Source organism: Botryllus schlosseri, chromosome 5, assembly GCF_051294905.1.
Source record: "Botryllus schlosseri isolate E-star chromosome 5, Bs_hap1, whole genome shotgun sequence".
Lineage (NCBI taxonomy): Eukaryota > Metazoa > Chordata > Ascidiacea > Stolidobranchia > Styelidae > Botryllus > Botryllus schlosseri.
Window position 1 is genome coordinate 22,649,972 of NC_137240.1, and position 15,421 is coordinate 22,665,392.

The 15,421-nt window shown below is 40.9% G+C and overlaps 1 protein-coding gene across 1 annotated transcript; it reads right to left on the reverse strand.

Annotated features, from left to right (window-relative positions):
- Nucleotides 1-2,267: 2,267 nt before the first annotated feature.
- On the reverse strand, nt 2,268-8,046 carry LOC145439418 (glutathione S-transferase kappa 1-like). The gene is made up of 2 exons (XM_080316898.1): nt 7,912-8,046; nt 2,268-2,977 (listed from the first exon to the last, which is right to left on the reverse strand). The coding sequence occupies exons 1-2, from the start codon at nt 7,951-7,953 to the stop codon at nt 2,318-2,320; spliced, it is 702 nt and encodes a 233-aa protein (XP_080173024.1). The 5' UTR covers nt 7,954-8,046; the 3' UTR covers nt 2,268-2,317.
- Between the last annotated feature and the right edge of the window lie 7,375 nt (nt 8,047-15,421).

Here is a 15,421-nt window from a genome sequence, read left to right on the forward strand (position 1 = left end):
GTTCAAGAAAAATACTACACCCCACATCTCGTGTCTCCATGATATCGTAGTACTGCTAGGCCACTGTTAGGATGGCATGCGAAGTTTGGTGTTTATTGCGGAATCCATATTGGTGAGGGGAAATTATAGACATTTTCGTGAGGTATGAGGATACGCGGGACAGGTGCAGCTTTTCGAAGAAAATCCCGATACACGGAGAACAGATATCGGTCTGCAGTTAGTTCTAACCCCAGCTTTGTGTATCGGGACCACTCTGGCTATAGTGATCAACAGTCGATTCCAACCGGTGTTCAATACTACTACACTAGACATTTTATTGCTTCAACGTAAATAATAACAATTTGGAATGGAGGTGACAATATGACCAATCGAAGTATTATTACTCGTCGATGAAAATTTCTGCAATACCAGATATATATCCGAATCTCACGGTTTTTTTCTACTTTTGATAATTATGACTATAATCCCAATTTTCGAAATACCTTCGGAAGAATATGTAATACAGGCGTTTGGTAGACTTGCAGGGAAACCCACTTCTCCAGTCGGTGGGTTTGATAGTGATAATAATTAGTAGGGCAGGATATTTCATTTCCGACGGCCATTCTGTTGATTTGAGCTCTGGAGTTTTACTAGTATTAAAGCGAAACTTCCTTGCGATTTTCCGAATTAAAAAAATACAAATTAGGTAATCAACTATTTTAAGGCTTCGCGGACCCCCTGAAAATGCTTCGCGGACCCCCGGTTGAGAACCGCTGTCGTAGTGGATAATGGTGTCGCATGAACAGCAGTTGAACATGGTTCAGTCGACGCCAGAGAACATGCGAACGCAGTTTTCGGTCGAGGCGCTGCTCGTTTACGTCCTGTTGGAGGCTTAACGGATATTTAGTTACGATTCCCGGATCTTGATGCACAGATTGCCCACTTAGGCGCGTAACGCGGCAACGAAACTGAGCTCGTAGGTGCAGGTGTCAGTCCTGAAGAGAGTTATCTGTTCCTGATAGGGAGCTGAAACCCTGTCCAGTGCTCTGAATGTGTAAGTCAGTGGTTCTCAACCTTTTTGCCTTCGCGGACCCCTTTTGAACCGTCACGGACCCCCGCCGACCCCCAAAGTTTCAGAGCAAATCCAGCTCAATTATCGTGAAACCGTCTTATCTGTTGTAGTGCGGAGCATGGACCGGCTCCGGATTGGATATCCGGCCGGATTTTCTGCAATTTTGGCCGGAGCCGGATCAGTACTTTTTCTGATACGACGGAGCCGGTAAACCGCCAAACCAGAGCGAAAATGAACTCGCCATATTTACGGAACCACCGTACCGTGTAGGGGGAGCATTAGACCGGAGCCGGATTGGATATACGACCGTACTTTTTCATTTCTACCCGAGCCGGACCAGAGAATTGAAAAACAGGGTTGGAGTCGGACCAGAAAATTTGTCGATCCACTCCGCACTACTGTCCTGTGCAAATAGTAACTGTAGGCTAGTGATAAACAGCAGCAAAATGTTTTTTCTTCAAAATAACATCATACTATTTATGTAGAAATTTGATAGACTTATATTTGAAAGCGATTTCTGTAGCAGTGTAGCTGCATTTCTTGAAATACCTAATTGTGTCTCGAAAATCCGCGTCTTCGATTTGATATGAACGAGTGGCGAAAATCCATTCCCGCCAATATATGTGCTGGTGAATATCATAATAACGCGCAACGCTTCCGACGAGACATTTGGGTATGATCGCAACATATATGTCACCAAAATAGAGAAACTTATTTATTAATGAACATACAACGTCCAGCCTAGTCGTTTCTATCAAGCAGCTCATCTTTATAAGTTATTCCGTAATATTGGTTATGTATATCACAGGTACAAATGGGTTATGCAAACATTTCGAAGTCACCCTGATTGACCTGCAAGACTGCGACTTTAATATTTTACCACAAACCCCAAAAAAACGTCCATTCTGTTGATATGAGTCCTGAAGTTTTAGTAGGGATGAAGTGAAACTGCCTTGTGATTTCCCCAATTTAAAGAAATACAAATTAGGTAATTACCCATTTTGGTAATTTAAAGGCGTCGCGGACCCCCTGAAAATGCTTCGCGGACCCCCGGTTGAGAACCGCTGGTCCAAATGGATGAAATCGACGGGACAAGGCGGGAGTAACTGGTAGCCCTTCGCAGTACCCATGAAGTAGGTCTTGGTTTCAAAAAGGTTGGTGAACCCTTGGCTATAAACATCGCTTCTGATTAGGCTAAGTATTGCAAGTAGACAAATGCGATTTGCGTATTCTTAGAAACTATAGAAATGGAATTGAATATACATTTTACTCTAGAGGCCACGACTGGCCAAGGTATTTCGCCAAGATGAAAATTCTGTCCGTCCCGAAAAGCAATTGAGCGTTATTAGAATCTCTGTAGATGTAACTCGGCATTCCGAAAAGTCCATTCTCAACCGCCTCGCTCGCTTGTTCCGTAACCACTGCATCCAAATCTTCGGCTTCTATACTTTCAAACAGCTCTGGGATGTCTTTGATTGGAAAATTCGAAGCTAAAACCGACTGGCGCAAGCTTTCAGAGGTCGCAATATCTTCATCATTAACCCAGACCCTCTTGAACAAGTCCCGGGAAACGGTTTCTACGAAATGAGGATGATACAGCTGGAGTGCGCACATCAACTTTAGAGCCAACATTGAGCCTTTTGTGTAAATCACGTGCCTGGCGTCTTGCGGCATTGCAAAAGGGATCCCGTAATATTCGCTCAATCTTGTTAAATCTTCATAGATGTATGTCCTCTTCGCGGGAACTAATCCGGGCGTAGAATTTCCGCTCATGGAAATCACGTCTCTGACTCTGGTCGGCTTTAGCCGCAAGTCCATGTTGTTCCAACGCTGCTTGCATCTCATGAGCAGTTCGAAGGCTATGTACGAATAAGGCGATACGAAGTCGTAGTAAAATTCGACGACAGATTTATCACCCATGATCTCCTGTATAAAACAATGGAACTGTCTGAGGTAGGCTATGGGAAACCGTAAACCTACACTAAAATATAGTTTTAGGATGCAGTGTTAAAACACTGATAAACTGGCTGCTGTCATAATACAACGTTTAAGCATAATCGGCTATCAGACTTTGACTGATATTCTGTTACTATAACCATTAACCAAACATCATTCGTCATTTATTGCGATTTGGTATAATTTGCGGTATAGGTCGGGAATGATAACCTGCGATACTGAATGTATAAACTCGAATTCCTGAAATATAGTGTTGTTCGGGAGCATTGTGTTTCTGCATTTTCGATTCAACAGTCTTATATGACTACTACATCACCTTTGGGGGTGAGTCAGATCCCCTTTCACGCAAAGCTTTTGCGAACTACTCTTGCAATAGCTACACTGTGGCGATGAGAAGCGGATGTGAGTCTCAGAAGCATGGATGCAAGACTGAATCGAACGCTTGTGTAATACACTGCCACCGCGATTTATAACTATACACGTATACAGCCTATATTTGTTACGCACGACTTGAGGAGTTAGAACTAGCTTAGAGTAGCTAGAACTAAATTTTGTGGAAGGCAGATTTTTCGTAATGAGACAAACGTCTCAGAAACACCGTACGCCATTGCCTAAAATATCGTTAAACTCTCCTAATACAAAAATTGAGGACGATTAAGCGTTTCTCTGGTGACACGCAACCCATTTGTTGTGGGGCTCTCATGTTTGTTTGTTTGTTTGTTTGTTTGTTTGTTTTTCTCGCCGAATGTAACGAGAATCAGTTTCGAATATTACTACGGTAATAGTGCGATAAGTTCTATCTCAACTATGCTACCGGCCACCTTACGATACAAGAATAATACACAAAGGAATCAAATATATCTATTCAATAATATCACTCATGTAGGCTAACACGGCCGTATGAGTAGGCTATATACCCCCTGCGCTTACACTAACGCTACTCTATACCAATCTAATAATCTTTATGCCAGAACATACATGGCATTAGGAAATCGGTCTCGAGCAGTCTACGTGGTCATAGTTCGTTATTGACAAGAGATAAGTAACAACGTTTTCATTTCCGATATCACATTTTACATGCTATTCGTGAACCACGATGCCTGCGGTAATAGCAAGATTATACATCCTCGACTGATTCGTGCGTCTTAATCTCATAAAGTCGAATCCTGAATAGAACGCCGGTTTCACATCCCGATAGTTCTGTCGAAAACAACGCAATTCAATAATTATGTTGACGGCATTGGTCAAGCAAATTATACCTAGCGTAATGTTGGCAGATCTTTACTTCGCATTATTCATCTAAGCATGTTTTTAATATCGGCTATATACTTACCTACATGAACATTGTATTATTGTATTTGAAGGATTTACCAACTACAACAATTCCCTAGAGCCGTGATTCCCAACCGCGGCTCTCAGAGCAGCATGCGGCTCCAAGCTAGACTTCTTACAGCCCTGATTGACCTCTGAATATGACACAAAATATAATAGGCAGTTGTTGTTTGTTTTACGAATAGTAATGATCAATTTCTGTGCACGAATGCTAAATTCAGGGATATTAGTTATGTCTAAAGCCGCCCAAGGCCGCTTCTGAAAACCGGGAGTGAGCATTCTTGCAGACTATAGCGTCAAACGCATGGATGAATAACCGTCAGATAGAATATATCTTGAGTTCTGCTGGTCGTATACTTTTGTACATCATCTCTGTGAAGAGTAACTTTAAGACTCAATTTTACTAACATCAAAGTAACGACTCAAGTATAAATTACATCAAAATAACGGTTCATAGTCAAGTATAAATTGAAATAAGTCCGATATTACTATTAGTCAGCGTATATTCTCCATCAAACTTGTGCATTAAGTGCAGGGATGTAGGAAGAGCTACTACATAACGGTGTATGTAGTATGCTGCAATAATGATATGCTTTTTCAGTCTATTTCAATGTATAGCACTCGCCAATCTGCGTCTATATCAATGCTAGGCTAACCGATATAGAATCTTAGAAGTCTATGCACATGTGCATTGTGCAATGTGCATGCAATGTCGTAGCCAGGGAGGGGCGAAAGGGGCGATCGCCCCCCCCCCCCCAAATTTTTGGAAAATTTTCGTAAAATCAATAAAAATTACAGTATTGTGGGGCAGATGAACGCAACCTAAAAATTTTCTTCGCGCTTCGCGCGATTTAGAGTCCATCGATGTCTTGATTTTATCGGCATACCGAAAAAAAATTCCGAAAATAATCATAATTCAGTTTATCTGCATTTTCAATTATGAGAATACAACAGTACCAGTAGATACACTTGAATAGCCCGAGGTCGTTTGGTTGATTGAGTCTAGGGGTTTCAGTTCAGTATGGGGGGACTATTAGTTCCGGCAATTTCCGTTCCGGGACAGACGAAGACATAAATACGACTGGCACAGGAAAATATCGCTACCTCCCGTTGTTAAAAAGTGCCAATTTGAAATCGCACGAGTTTGATCCAAGGATTTTTTTAAATTTGGTCTGATATGTATCAGCGATTCCAATCTTTAAAGTAGCGTCAATCTTTACCAGAGGTTACTAAACAACCCTGCTTCAACTAAGTAATTATTCAGAATGGACACCACTTGCTCATATACATGCACCGATATTATTGATCAAATTCATTCATTTATTCAAAACAATTTTGCGCTCCGCGCGACTAGGCTTGAAATTCACACTGATTTTTCATCACCTAATGTCAGCGATTTGGGCTCGTCCGTCAATCGGTCTCCTAATACAAGCTATAGCCTACTTGGAACTGGTAGCTTCCATAGGATGTGTCTGTGCGTCCAAGAATCGCATGTATAATGGGTAGTGATGAAATTGCCCATGGAAGGATGTACGATCCCATGAGGTGTCCCCCCTCCCCCACAAAAAAAATGTTTTTCTGGCTACGACCTTGAGTGTGGGCGATCTTTTGAGTGGTGACAGCTTTCTCCGCAAGTCATAAAGTAACTACAGCAATAAATGAAAACTGTCCCGCCCGGCACATACCTTCTAGCAACTCATAAATGGTCATGCCGTGTGCAGGACCGCAACTGCCGCACCCCCAATCCCCCAATTGGGGGGCGAGCTTGAGCCCAAGGGGAAAATTTTTTCGTAAATTAACATATATTATAGAGTATTTTTTGAAAATTTATACGACTTTTTCAAAAAATTTTCGCGCTATACGCGATTTCAAGTTGCCAAATATCTTGATTTTTGGGTACTTTTTCCCCTAAGAAAAAATACGCAACATTTATAGAAATGGGCATGTCGGCGTTGGCCATAACAGCGCCACGATTTAGCAAGACATATAAAGTTTTAGGCCATGTAACATGCGACTCCAAGAAGTGTACCAGAACGATCAGCAGCGAGAAAACCTTGGCCGAAAAGTACTGCCCTTATGCTGATCGAAGACTTCGTTATATATAGCCTACAAAATACATATAGGTTTAATTGTTCACAGGCGCCTAAATGACTGGCGCCGAATGTTCCTGTCTTGGCAATCTCAACCTCACAAGACAAATACCATCGCGCAGGGAAAAATTATATGCAGTGAAGAAATACCAATTTGAAATCGTGTGCGTCCTTTCGTTTAGAAGCCTACGTTTGGGCGATTCTATATTTTCTGATATAGCTGACAGGAGGTCACGAAATAACATCATGTTACGGAGTCATACCAATGGGCCCTACAGTTCCAAGACACCTCACTCAGTTCTACCTGTCAATCTGATTACGTGAGCAGAGAGAGGATAAAAATTGACAGCAATATATATGCAATTCCCGATCATATTGACCGATTCAATCAAGAATTATAGAAATTTTTCGCGCTTCGCGACTAGGCGAGATAAGCTGCCTCAGTGAACGGCCCCCAATCTAGATGACAAGTTTCGGTAAACAGCGGATAGCCTGAGGGGGGCGAAGCCCCCCAGAAGTTCGGCTTATCGTCATATGGGGGTCCAAGACCAACGTTGGGGGGTGGCTGACGAAGTGCTGACGGCCCTGTATGAGCATGAACAATTAACATGCAGTTCCAGTTGCATAATTGAGTGCCCCTGAATATTCAATGACACCATTTCTATCAGCCTTACCGGTAAATCTGATAATGAAAACGTATTTGCAATATTCAAGTAACAATATACTGAAACAATTTCATTCAGTAACCTTGAAAAATCTGCGCACTTCGCGCGAAAGTGTTGGCGCCCGAGTTTTCCATAATCATATTATTATAACATCACTTTATATCTGTGAGTGGAATATATGTGTAACGATCGCCCCGGATGTTGTGGCAATCATCCAATAATGGCCCAAGACCATCGTTTTTCCACCTATTTTTTTCTTATCTTCAAGGGGGGGGGGGGTCTTTTACGTTATCGAATTTTTCGCCCCCCCCCTCCCCCCCAAATATTTTTTCTGGCTACGCCCTTGTGTGCATGCTTCTGAATTAGCTGGTTGGGGGATTCAGAGGTAGGCTAGCTGCCTTTAAATTACTCGAATGTTTTCATACGGCTCCATACGTACTTTGAAGTTTAAAATGCGACTCTGACATCCGAAAAGGTCGAGAACCACTGCCCTAGAGGATTCTATCATTATAGCAGTTTTGACCCCTGCTGGGATACACGTTACTAAAAGCAACCCAAGCAATTGTATGAATTCAGGCTGTGTATTGCTTCGTTATATTCATCTGCAACGCGCAGAATACAGGAGCATTCAGTAGAAATTATTAGTAGCGTTATAACTATTAAATTACTTTATAAGTTTCCGCGTCTTTTCTGAACATTCTTTACCATTTGCATTGGTGACATATGACTACCACATAGATGACTCGCTTCCGCCGTAAGCTTGAATGTGATCCCTATACGAAAATATCTCATTGCAATGTTAAATTTCTCTACTGACACATGAACATAGAATGCATCCAATTATATATGAACGAGACATAACTGCAGAATATTCGCCACAGGCGCTTTACCAATCGATTCGCACGCACTAATTAGGGCCACAATGCTTGAATAACATGTTTGCTGCGCCTAAATAGATTTGGTTTCAAAACCTCTTCCGGATAAGGTTAAAATGAACATTCAATCCAAATGAAGCCATTCGCGTTAAACCTGTTTAGTAGTATTCAACTTTACAGCAAATTTCAACAAATGTTGTCGTAGCCTAAATGTTATAGAAAAATACGGCATACAATAATAATATCGACCGTTTGCATTATTTGGATTTTCAGCCCAAGTCCGGAACCGGATAAGGATTGGGAAATTTCAAATGCAATTACTATGTCTATGATATTAGTTGTCTGGGAAACTTGAGAATATTTTGCAACATGAAAACACTACCAATCTTTTATCTGATTCTGTAAATCACTGTAGGTAGAGAACGGAGGTCAGCATGACTATTCAAACTGACACAGTCGTGGCTTTTCCTGCGGAAATATAGGAAACTTGCCGAAATATATAGAAATATGCAAAATTAAATGATCTCGAGTCGTTCAAGCGATAATTCCAGCCACATGTATACACTAAATTCGTCAGTGCCGTCACCAATACTGTAGTGCGGCTAGATGCGAGAAAATTGCCAACATTCACATATTTCCAAAATGAGCTTCTCGGCCGCTGGAGATTAAATTCAAAGCTCTGGCGAGCTTAACGGCTGTCCTTAAATTCGAAGTTTCTTTAACAGATTGAATGCAGAGCAAAATTCAGGATAATTTTCTCGATTCCATTTCGCACGCTACACCCCTGTTTGTGTAATTGTCGCTCTTGTTGCGATTTTATGTTTATTAGGAATCCCATTTCGAGAAACGCGGCAGTCAATTAGCTTAATACTAATATCTACTCGCGGTTGAATCAGCGCAAACCACAGCCTACATCGTGTATATAGCCCATTACGCTTATCAAAAAGAGGCGGAAAACATACGGCCCTCGACGGGATTTTGAGCGGCCCTCAGACAGTTGCCGGTCTTACCTGATAATGTGGCCAGCGGGTCTACATACAGTGCGAGCAAATATTTTCGATCATGAACATTAACAAGACAAAGCTGCTTTCCAATCTAACTGATGTTCACGTGCAGTCTTTACCGAAAGTTTCTGCATCCGAGAAGCAGCCATATTTCAAAGAACCTGATAACAACTTGATCCGACAACAGATGTCTCATTGACTACGATAGCTGTTGAAGTAAATTACATTCATTAAATATTGCTTTGGTCTCTATGCTTTAAACTGAAAGTTTACATTCAATATAAGATTTATTCATTTTATAGGTAGATAAATACGGGATTTATGTATCGATTCAGGAATCAGACCCGCCGACTGGAGATGTTGCCCGCCCATGATTTACACCATAAAGGTGGTACACGCAATCGCAAAAAGAACCTATACTTCAGAACCCAGAATCCATTGATGTCGACCGAATGTGTCACCGGGCTTGTTGGTGACTGAACAACATTTTCTTGTTTGTATGTCCACATTTGTTGCATATTTGAACCAGCCACCATTTTAAATCATCGTTTATCTTTCTCTCTCTATATATATATACTATCGCTATAGTTTATTAGTTGTTTCGTTACTTCGTGGAAAAGGTGGCTGGGATTGATTTATGGATTGGATTTTTAAAGCGTTATTGTTATAAATCTTAAGTGCGTATGTGCAACATGCTTACCTACGAACGGACCTAGCTACGTTCCTCGGTACTCCATTTGTACTTATAGTTTAGTTTGTCAGGCATCATTCAGATTATAATGTTGTGTTGATGTATACCACGGCATCATTCTTAGTTACGTTCTGTTCTGTACCAGTGAAGGTTCGAACCCCGGCCTGCTTCACGACGGATATCCACAGTTTCCATGACAGGCACTCTGCAGTCTGCGCACTGGAACTGTGTGGTTTCTTTGCATCTCAGCTATCAAATCAGAATAATATTGACTGCGTTCCTTCCTTTAACCTCTCCAGTAACGTGCATTCTAAAATGCTTATTTAATTTTTTTCTACTTTAGTGAAATATTCAGTTATATACAACGTAAAACAAAGATCACTAAAATATTTTATTTAGGAGCCTGATTTTGGTTTTATATTCTCTATTGCCCGTTGTTCTTCTTACATCATTTTCACAAGATGGAATTGGGCGGTGGTCACGTATCAGCAAAACTAAATATGCCACACACTAACATCAAACTTGGTTTGAGACATCATTTAGACTGGAAAATCAGGGTTTGATTGATGATTGTTATTGGGGATGCAGATTTCCTTGGATTAAGATTCGCAAATATATATATATATATATATATCCTGCAAGGTTAGCTGATCCAGTTAGCGATCTGTTTCTTATCACATTAGCCATCTTCACACGCAGGCTATCTAGGCTACTATAGTCACCATCTGTCCCAAGCGATGTCTTACAGAAGCCTAGAAGTGGGCCGTGCTACAAGTCGGCAAATACAAATATCGAATCATAACAGAATATCGACCTGATGTAAATGACTATTGCAGTCGAGAACACTATAACAACCACAAACAACGACAACGCATGATATATAAGTATAGCTATCACACATCACAATATAAGGTTATAGGTACGGGTGGTAAATACATATAAGCTACATCATTAAGATAATTTATTTGCTCCGCATTACGTATTGGCCGTCGCTACAAGACTGATGGTTTCCGAGATCGATAATGCATTTCCCTGCACTGCGATTGTCCGATTGTTAGCGAATAGTCCATGAGGCGGATTCGTTTGTGCCTCACCTGGCTATTATTGTTTCTCTGCGATGGCATTTTCTGTAATAAAGCCACATGTCACATTCCTTGGCGATTTTGAGGGTGTTCTGGTGCTCTGACACTGTTAATAATAGGATTTCCAGAATCAGTGCGACGATATCATCCGATTGTTACCAGTTATTATGAATTCCGAGATGTTTATGATGAATTGCGTTGTCGCAGATGAGGTACGACACGCCCGTGCCTCACCTGTGCCTCACCTTTCATTTCGCGCTGTTTTGTTGAAGAATAACTATGCAAATTGATGATGTTGGGTGAAAAAAATGATCAAATTTAGTTATTTATGAATATCGATGGAAAATATCAATAATCACAATTTTCTCTTACTTATTCGGGCGTCAGGTGAGGCACTGCCTCACTTGCCTCATTTGACCGAGCGTCACTGAACCTCTCCAACCCACTACCATTTGATTCGCGAAGGCGAAGAGTGAAATAAAGTCATGCGAAGCACAATCGAAGGTACAGTGATTACGAACGAAGAAAAGAGAGCCATTCTCGACAATTTCAAGATTGTTTCGAACAAAGTTCGTCAATCGACCTATCGCGCCTAATCAAAAGATCTTGTATCGCTATTGGTCCGACCATTACCGGTTTGAATGAAATTCGTTGAGCTGATTCTCCTTCGGGCGGTTATTGTTTCGTGAAAAACATCATTATCATTTTTAATTGTCATGGTGGTGTTGCGCTCACCACAGATATGTGCTAAAACATTCCTCCTGCAGTGTAAATACTACGTTCAACACGTATAACAGCCTACCTCCATTGTAGCATTCGTGATTAGCTGTAAATTACTTCTTTGATAGCTAACTTGACACTTTCACCTGCATGACTTTTATAAGTGAGGAATTCACCAGCAATTTGCACGTGGTGCGCTGTGACCGCTACTATGTTATCACAAATAGTAATATAAATATCAATATTCACGTGATACATATTTAGGTTACTTTTTCGTTGTTTGTTTATTGTGCAATCGGCTGAGTTTTTAGAATTAGATCTTTCTTAATCCAGTATTTCGTTATCGATAGGCATTTAATTAGGCTTACCATATTTTGGAAATCTAAAAAGAGGACGCTTTTTCAGAAATTTGAGACTTGCAAAACCGAAGAAGAATTCTCAAAAATCGGTGAACTTTTCCCACTTTGTAGTCGGTTGACTAAAAAAAAAAGAAAAAAGATCAACTTTCCCGCTCAGAGCCCAAAATACCGTTTCTTCCTCCCCATTGCCGGGTGGTTGACTAAAAAAAAAGGTCGTCTTTTCGCTCAGGGCTCCAAATACCGTTTGAGCGTCACTGCTGTGCTAATTTACGGCATATCACTCGCATTTTGCTCTAAATATGACCTAAATTTTCAAAAAAGAGGACGAAATCTCAAAAAAGAGGACAAAAGGGCGTCCTCCGAGGACGCTTTCAAAAAAGTCAAAAAAGAGGACAAATCCTCTTAAAAGAGGACGTATGGTAACCCTATTTTAATCCTTCTCAGAAAATTAGAGTACAAATTCCAAAAAACTGAACATTTTGGCGTCCTCCGAGGACACTTTCAATTTATTGAAATAAGGGGACAAATCCTCTAAAAAGAGGATGTATAGAATAACCCTACGCAACCGTATTCTAGCAAACATTTTAAAATTAAGCGTAACGCAAACGTTCTGTAGTAGGACAGAGCAAAAAAACTCAGGATGCTAGTTTTGACTAAAGTTTTTATGTCACCTGTTTTTTTATATCCGCTTCCTTTACTTTTCATTCAATGTGCATTTCTCTTTTTTTACGTCGCCTTGGCCAGGTGAGTGTCTGGTAATGAAGATTATGCCAAGTCGTTTCGACACCTTCCTGTCTTTCATTGTATGCAGTCTTGTCGTGTATTGAAATGATGAACTCATCATTAAAACACTCACTGCACTCTAACGGTTGCACACATGTGACGGGCTGAAGAAAATCAGGGTATAAAAACGCATCTGTTTTCTGGAAATATAAAGGCAACGGGCATTCTCCAGTCTCCCTTGCATAGCGTTTCAACTTTGTTTATAATCATGCTCGTCTCGACCCCACTTGGGTGCAAATCCACTCAACGTTCCTGACTATTATATCAAGTCTTGTTATTCCAAGACGTATCTCGTTTTAACCACAAGACTGTGTGAAGCCGGAATTAGCGCAATGACTAGGCTAACCTATATTAAAATTGAAACATTGGAATTGATCGGAATTTGAACGCGACATGTGGTGGGCTTATGCAAAGTCACACCGCGTCTTTAAAAATTGTTAGCACAGGCAAGCAGACGCCACTATCGTATCAACAGTGCAATGAAACGTTGGAATAAATTGAAAATATCACGTTCCTGAAATCAAGTTTATGTGCGAATGAAACTTATATTGACACTTTTTTTTAAAGACTATCCTTTTGGGATACCTTTATGTATCAACATTTCCATGCAATTGTGCATGCTAACTCTTATTATTTAGCTACGGTTTTACGTGAAATATTTTCTCCGACGCATGTAAATGCTGATTTCATTTGCATGGGGTCGCATCCTGACCACTGTGTTAGAGTACTGCCGGTATAGTGAGGAGCACGCGATTCCGAGTGGATATTTCTATGTGGTGCGCAGCATTTCCTTTGCTGTTTGAATCTGCACTGAGGGGATCTGGTTGCAAATGGTGCAAATTATAATCGAAAAACGATGTCAAATTGAACAGCGCGCGGCGCGAAAAAATTTCAAGCTGAATTACAATCTTTCAAGAAATCGGTAGTCAATTCGTAAATTCAAATTGCATGTCGACGGCCGCCAACACATATTAATTGAACAACGTGTCCACGGCCGCGCAAATTTCCTTCGACTGCCGCAGGTTGGTCACCCCTGATATAGGGCATTGATTACATGGCGATATCGCCTACTATACGATTGCGACTGAAATCAATCAAGTCATATTGAACCAACTTATTAATGACACCTTTGACAGAGACGATATTAATCGTAACGTGTCTATAGCAGGGGTGACCAATTTTTTTGCTGTTCACGGCCGCATTACGTAGCCTATACGGCCGCATTCCAGGACGTAGCAGTAATGAACTGATTGGACGCCAAACACCCACGTTAAACTGTATATGTCTATTTCTGGTCAACTCCGGACTAAATCTACTTTTTCATATCGGCGCAGAAATCGCGAGTGATCACTGCGGGTAAACTCAAGGTATTGTCATGAACATTTAGTGGCTTACGTTATGGTCGCGCCAAGCGCCAAAATTCTTTCAGATTAACGAGTGAATTTCGTCATTATCACTCGTAGGCTCAAGTAATACTATCAAATATATATCCTTTCTAAGCCCATGTGACCGGATTCACCGGTAGAGTTGATGGAGACAATGTTTTCGAAAATTTAGGGCAAGTTATAAATGATGATGCATCTTCGGGTGAGCCAATTGTTATTTGTCACTCTGTTCCATGCTGATTATTTCTTGGCCTTCCATCAGGATTGTTTGAATTTCGATTTCATGGAAGTATATCTGAATTGCCCAAAAGTACCAGAAACAAATTTCTTTCATGAGAAGCACACAATTCCAAGTTGGTAGTTCTAAATGGGGCGCATCATTTTCCTCTGCTGTTCGCACCTGTGCTGTGGGGATCTGATTTCATAGGACGCTACTATATATTAAAATCGAATTTGAAGCTGGCCTGTTGCATTGAATCGTGCGTAGTGCGAAGAAAATTCCAAGATTATGATTGCAATATCTGAAAAATTCGGGAGTCAATCCGTAAATTCAATTTGCCTGTAGACACAGACTAATTAAATTACGAGTCAGGACCGCACAGATGCCCTTCTACAGCCGCAGGTTGCCCCCCCTCCAGGGTCAATAGCAGAGGTCTCAAACACGCGTTCCGTGATTGCACTTTGTGCGACCCGCGACGGCATTTGGGAATTTCAAGTATTCAACAATATATTCAAGTGCCATATATCTTTTTTAGATAAGAGAAATTAAAATTCACCATTAAACTACTATAAAATTCACTTAAATCTCAACGAACTTCACTATATCACATCACTTTTTAAAGAAACCATGTGGTAGAAGATTATAGCTATTACGTCATATTTCTAGTTCATGATGATAAAACATGACCCGTTGATGATTCATGACTGAAAATTGTGATTTGATTTGGTGCGACCTTCTCGCAAAATTACTCGATTTTGGATTTACTGTGTGATTAAATAATATAATGAGTTGAGTCGGGTCAAACGTTAAAATCAGAGACGGAATTGCGACTCGGAACGGTGACTTGGTAATGCTACGGAGGCAACAATCTATGAAAATGTCATGGGGAATAGTGATATATCGAAAGGTCGTAACTTGCGTTGCGTCTGGTCTGTAGCTATCTAATCAGGTCAGTATGGCAACCATCGGCATTATGTGACCCCCGTGAGGTATAGTTGGTTACATGCTGGGTGTTGTTTGTTCTCTTGATCCATGCTATTATCGTTGGCGAGTAGGCCTAATCCAGTAGTACGCTCTACAGCTGTAACACCAATGAATTCTTCGTAGATTGGACATTTCTATTCCAGTGGTTATTAGGGTCTGTAGGCTACACCCCGTCGCGGTGCGAAGCACCATATCAAGGTGTACGAGATGCTTTGTGGAATCGG

Bases quoted from the DNA above. Each gene is read 5' to 3' on its own strand.
- LOC145439418 (XM_080316898.1), bottom strand. From the start codon at position 7,953: ATGTCTCGTTCATATATAATTGGATGCATTCTATGTTCATGT. The intron at 2,978-7,911 runs GTCAGTAGAGAA...TGTTTTATACAG, and splicing joins GATGCATTCTATGTTCATGT to GAGATCATGGGTGATAAATC.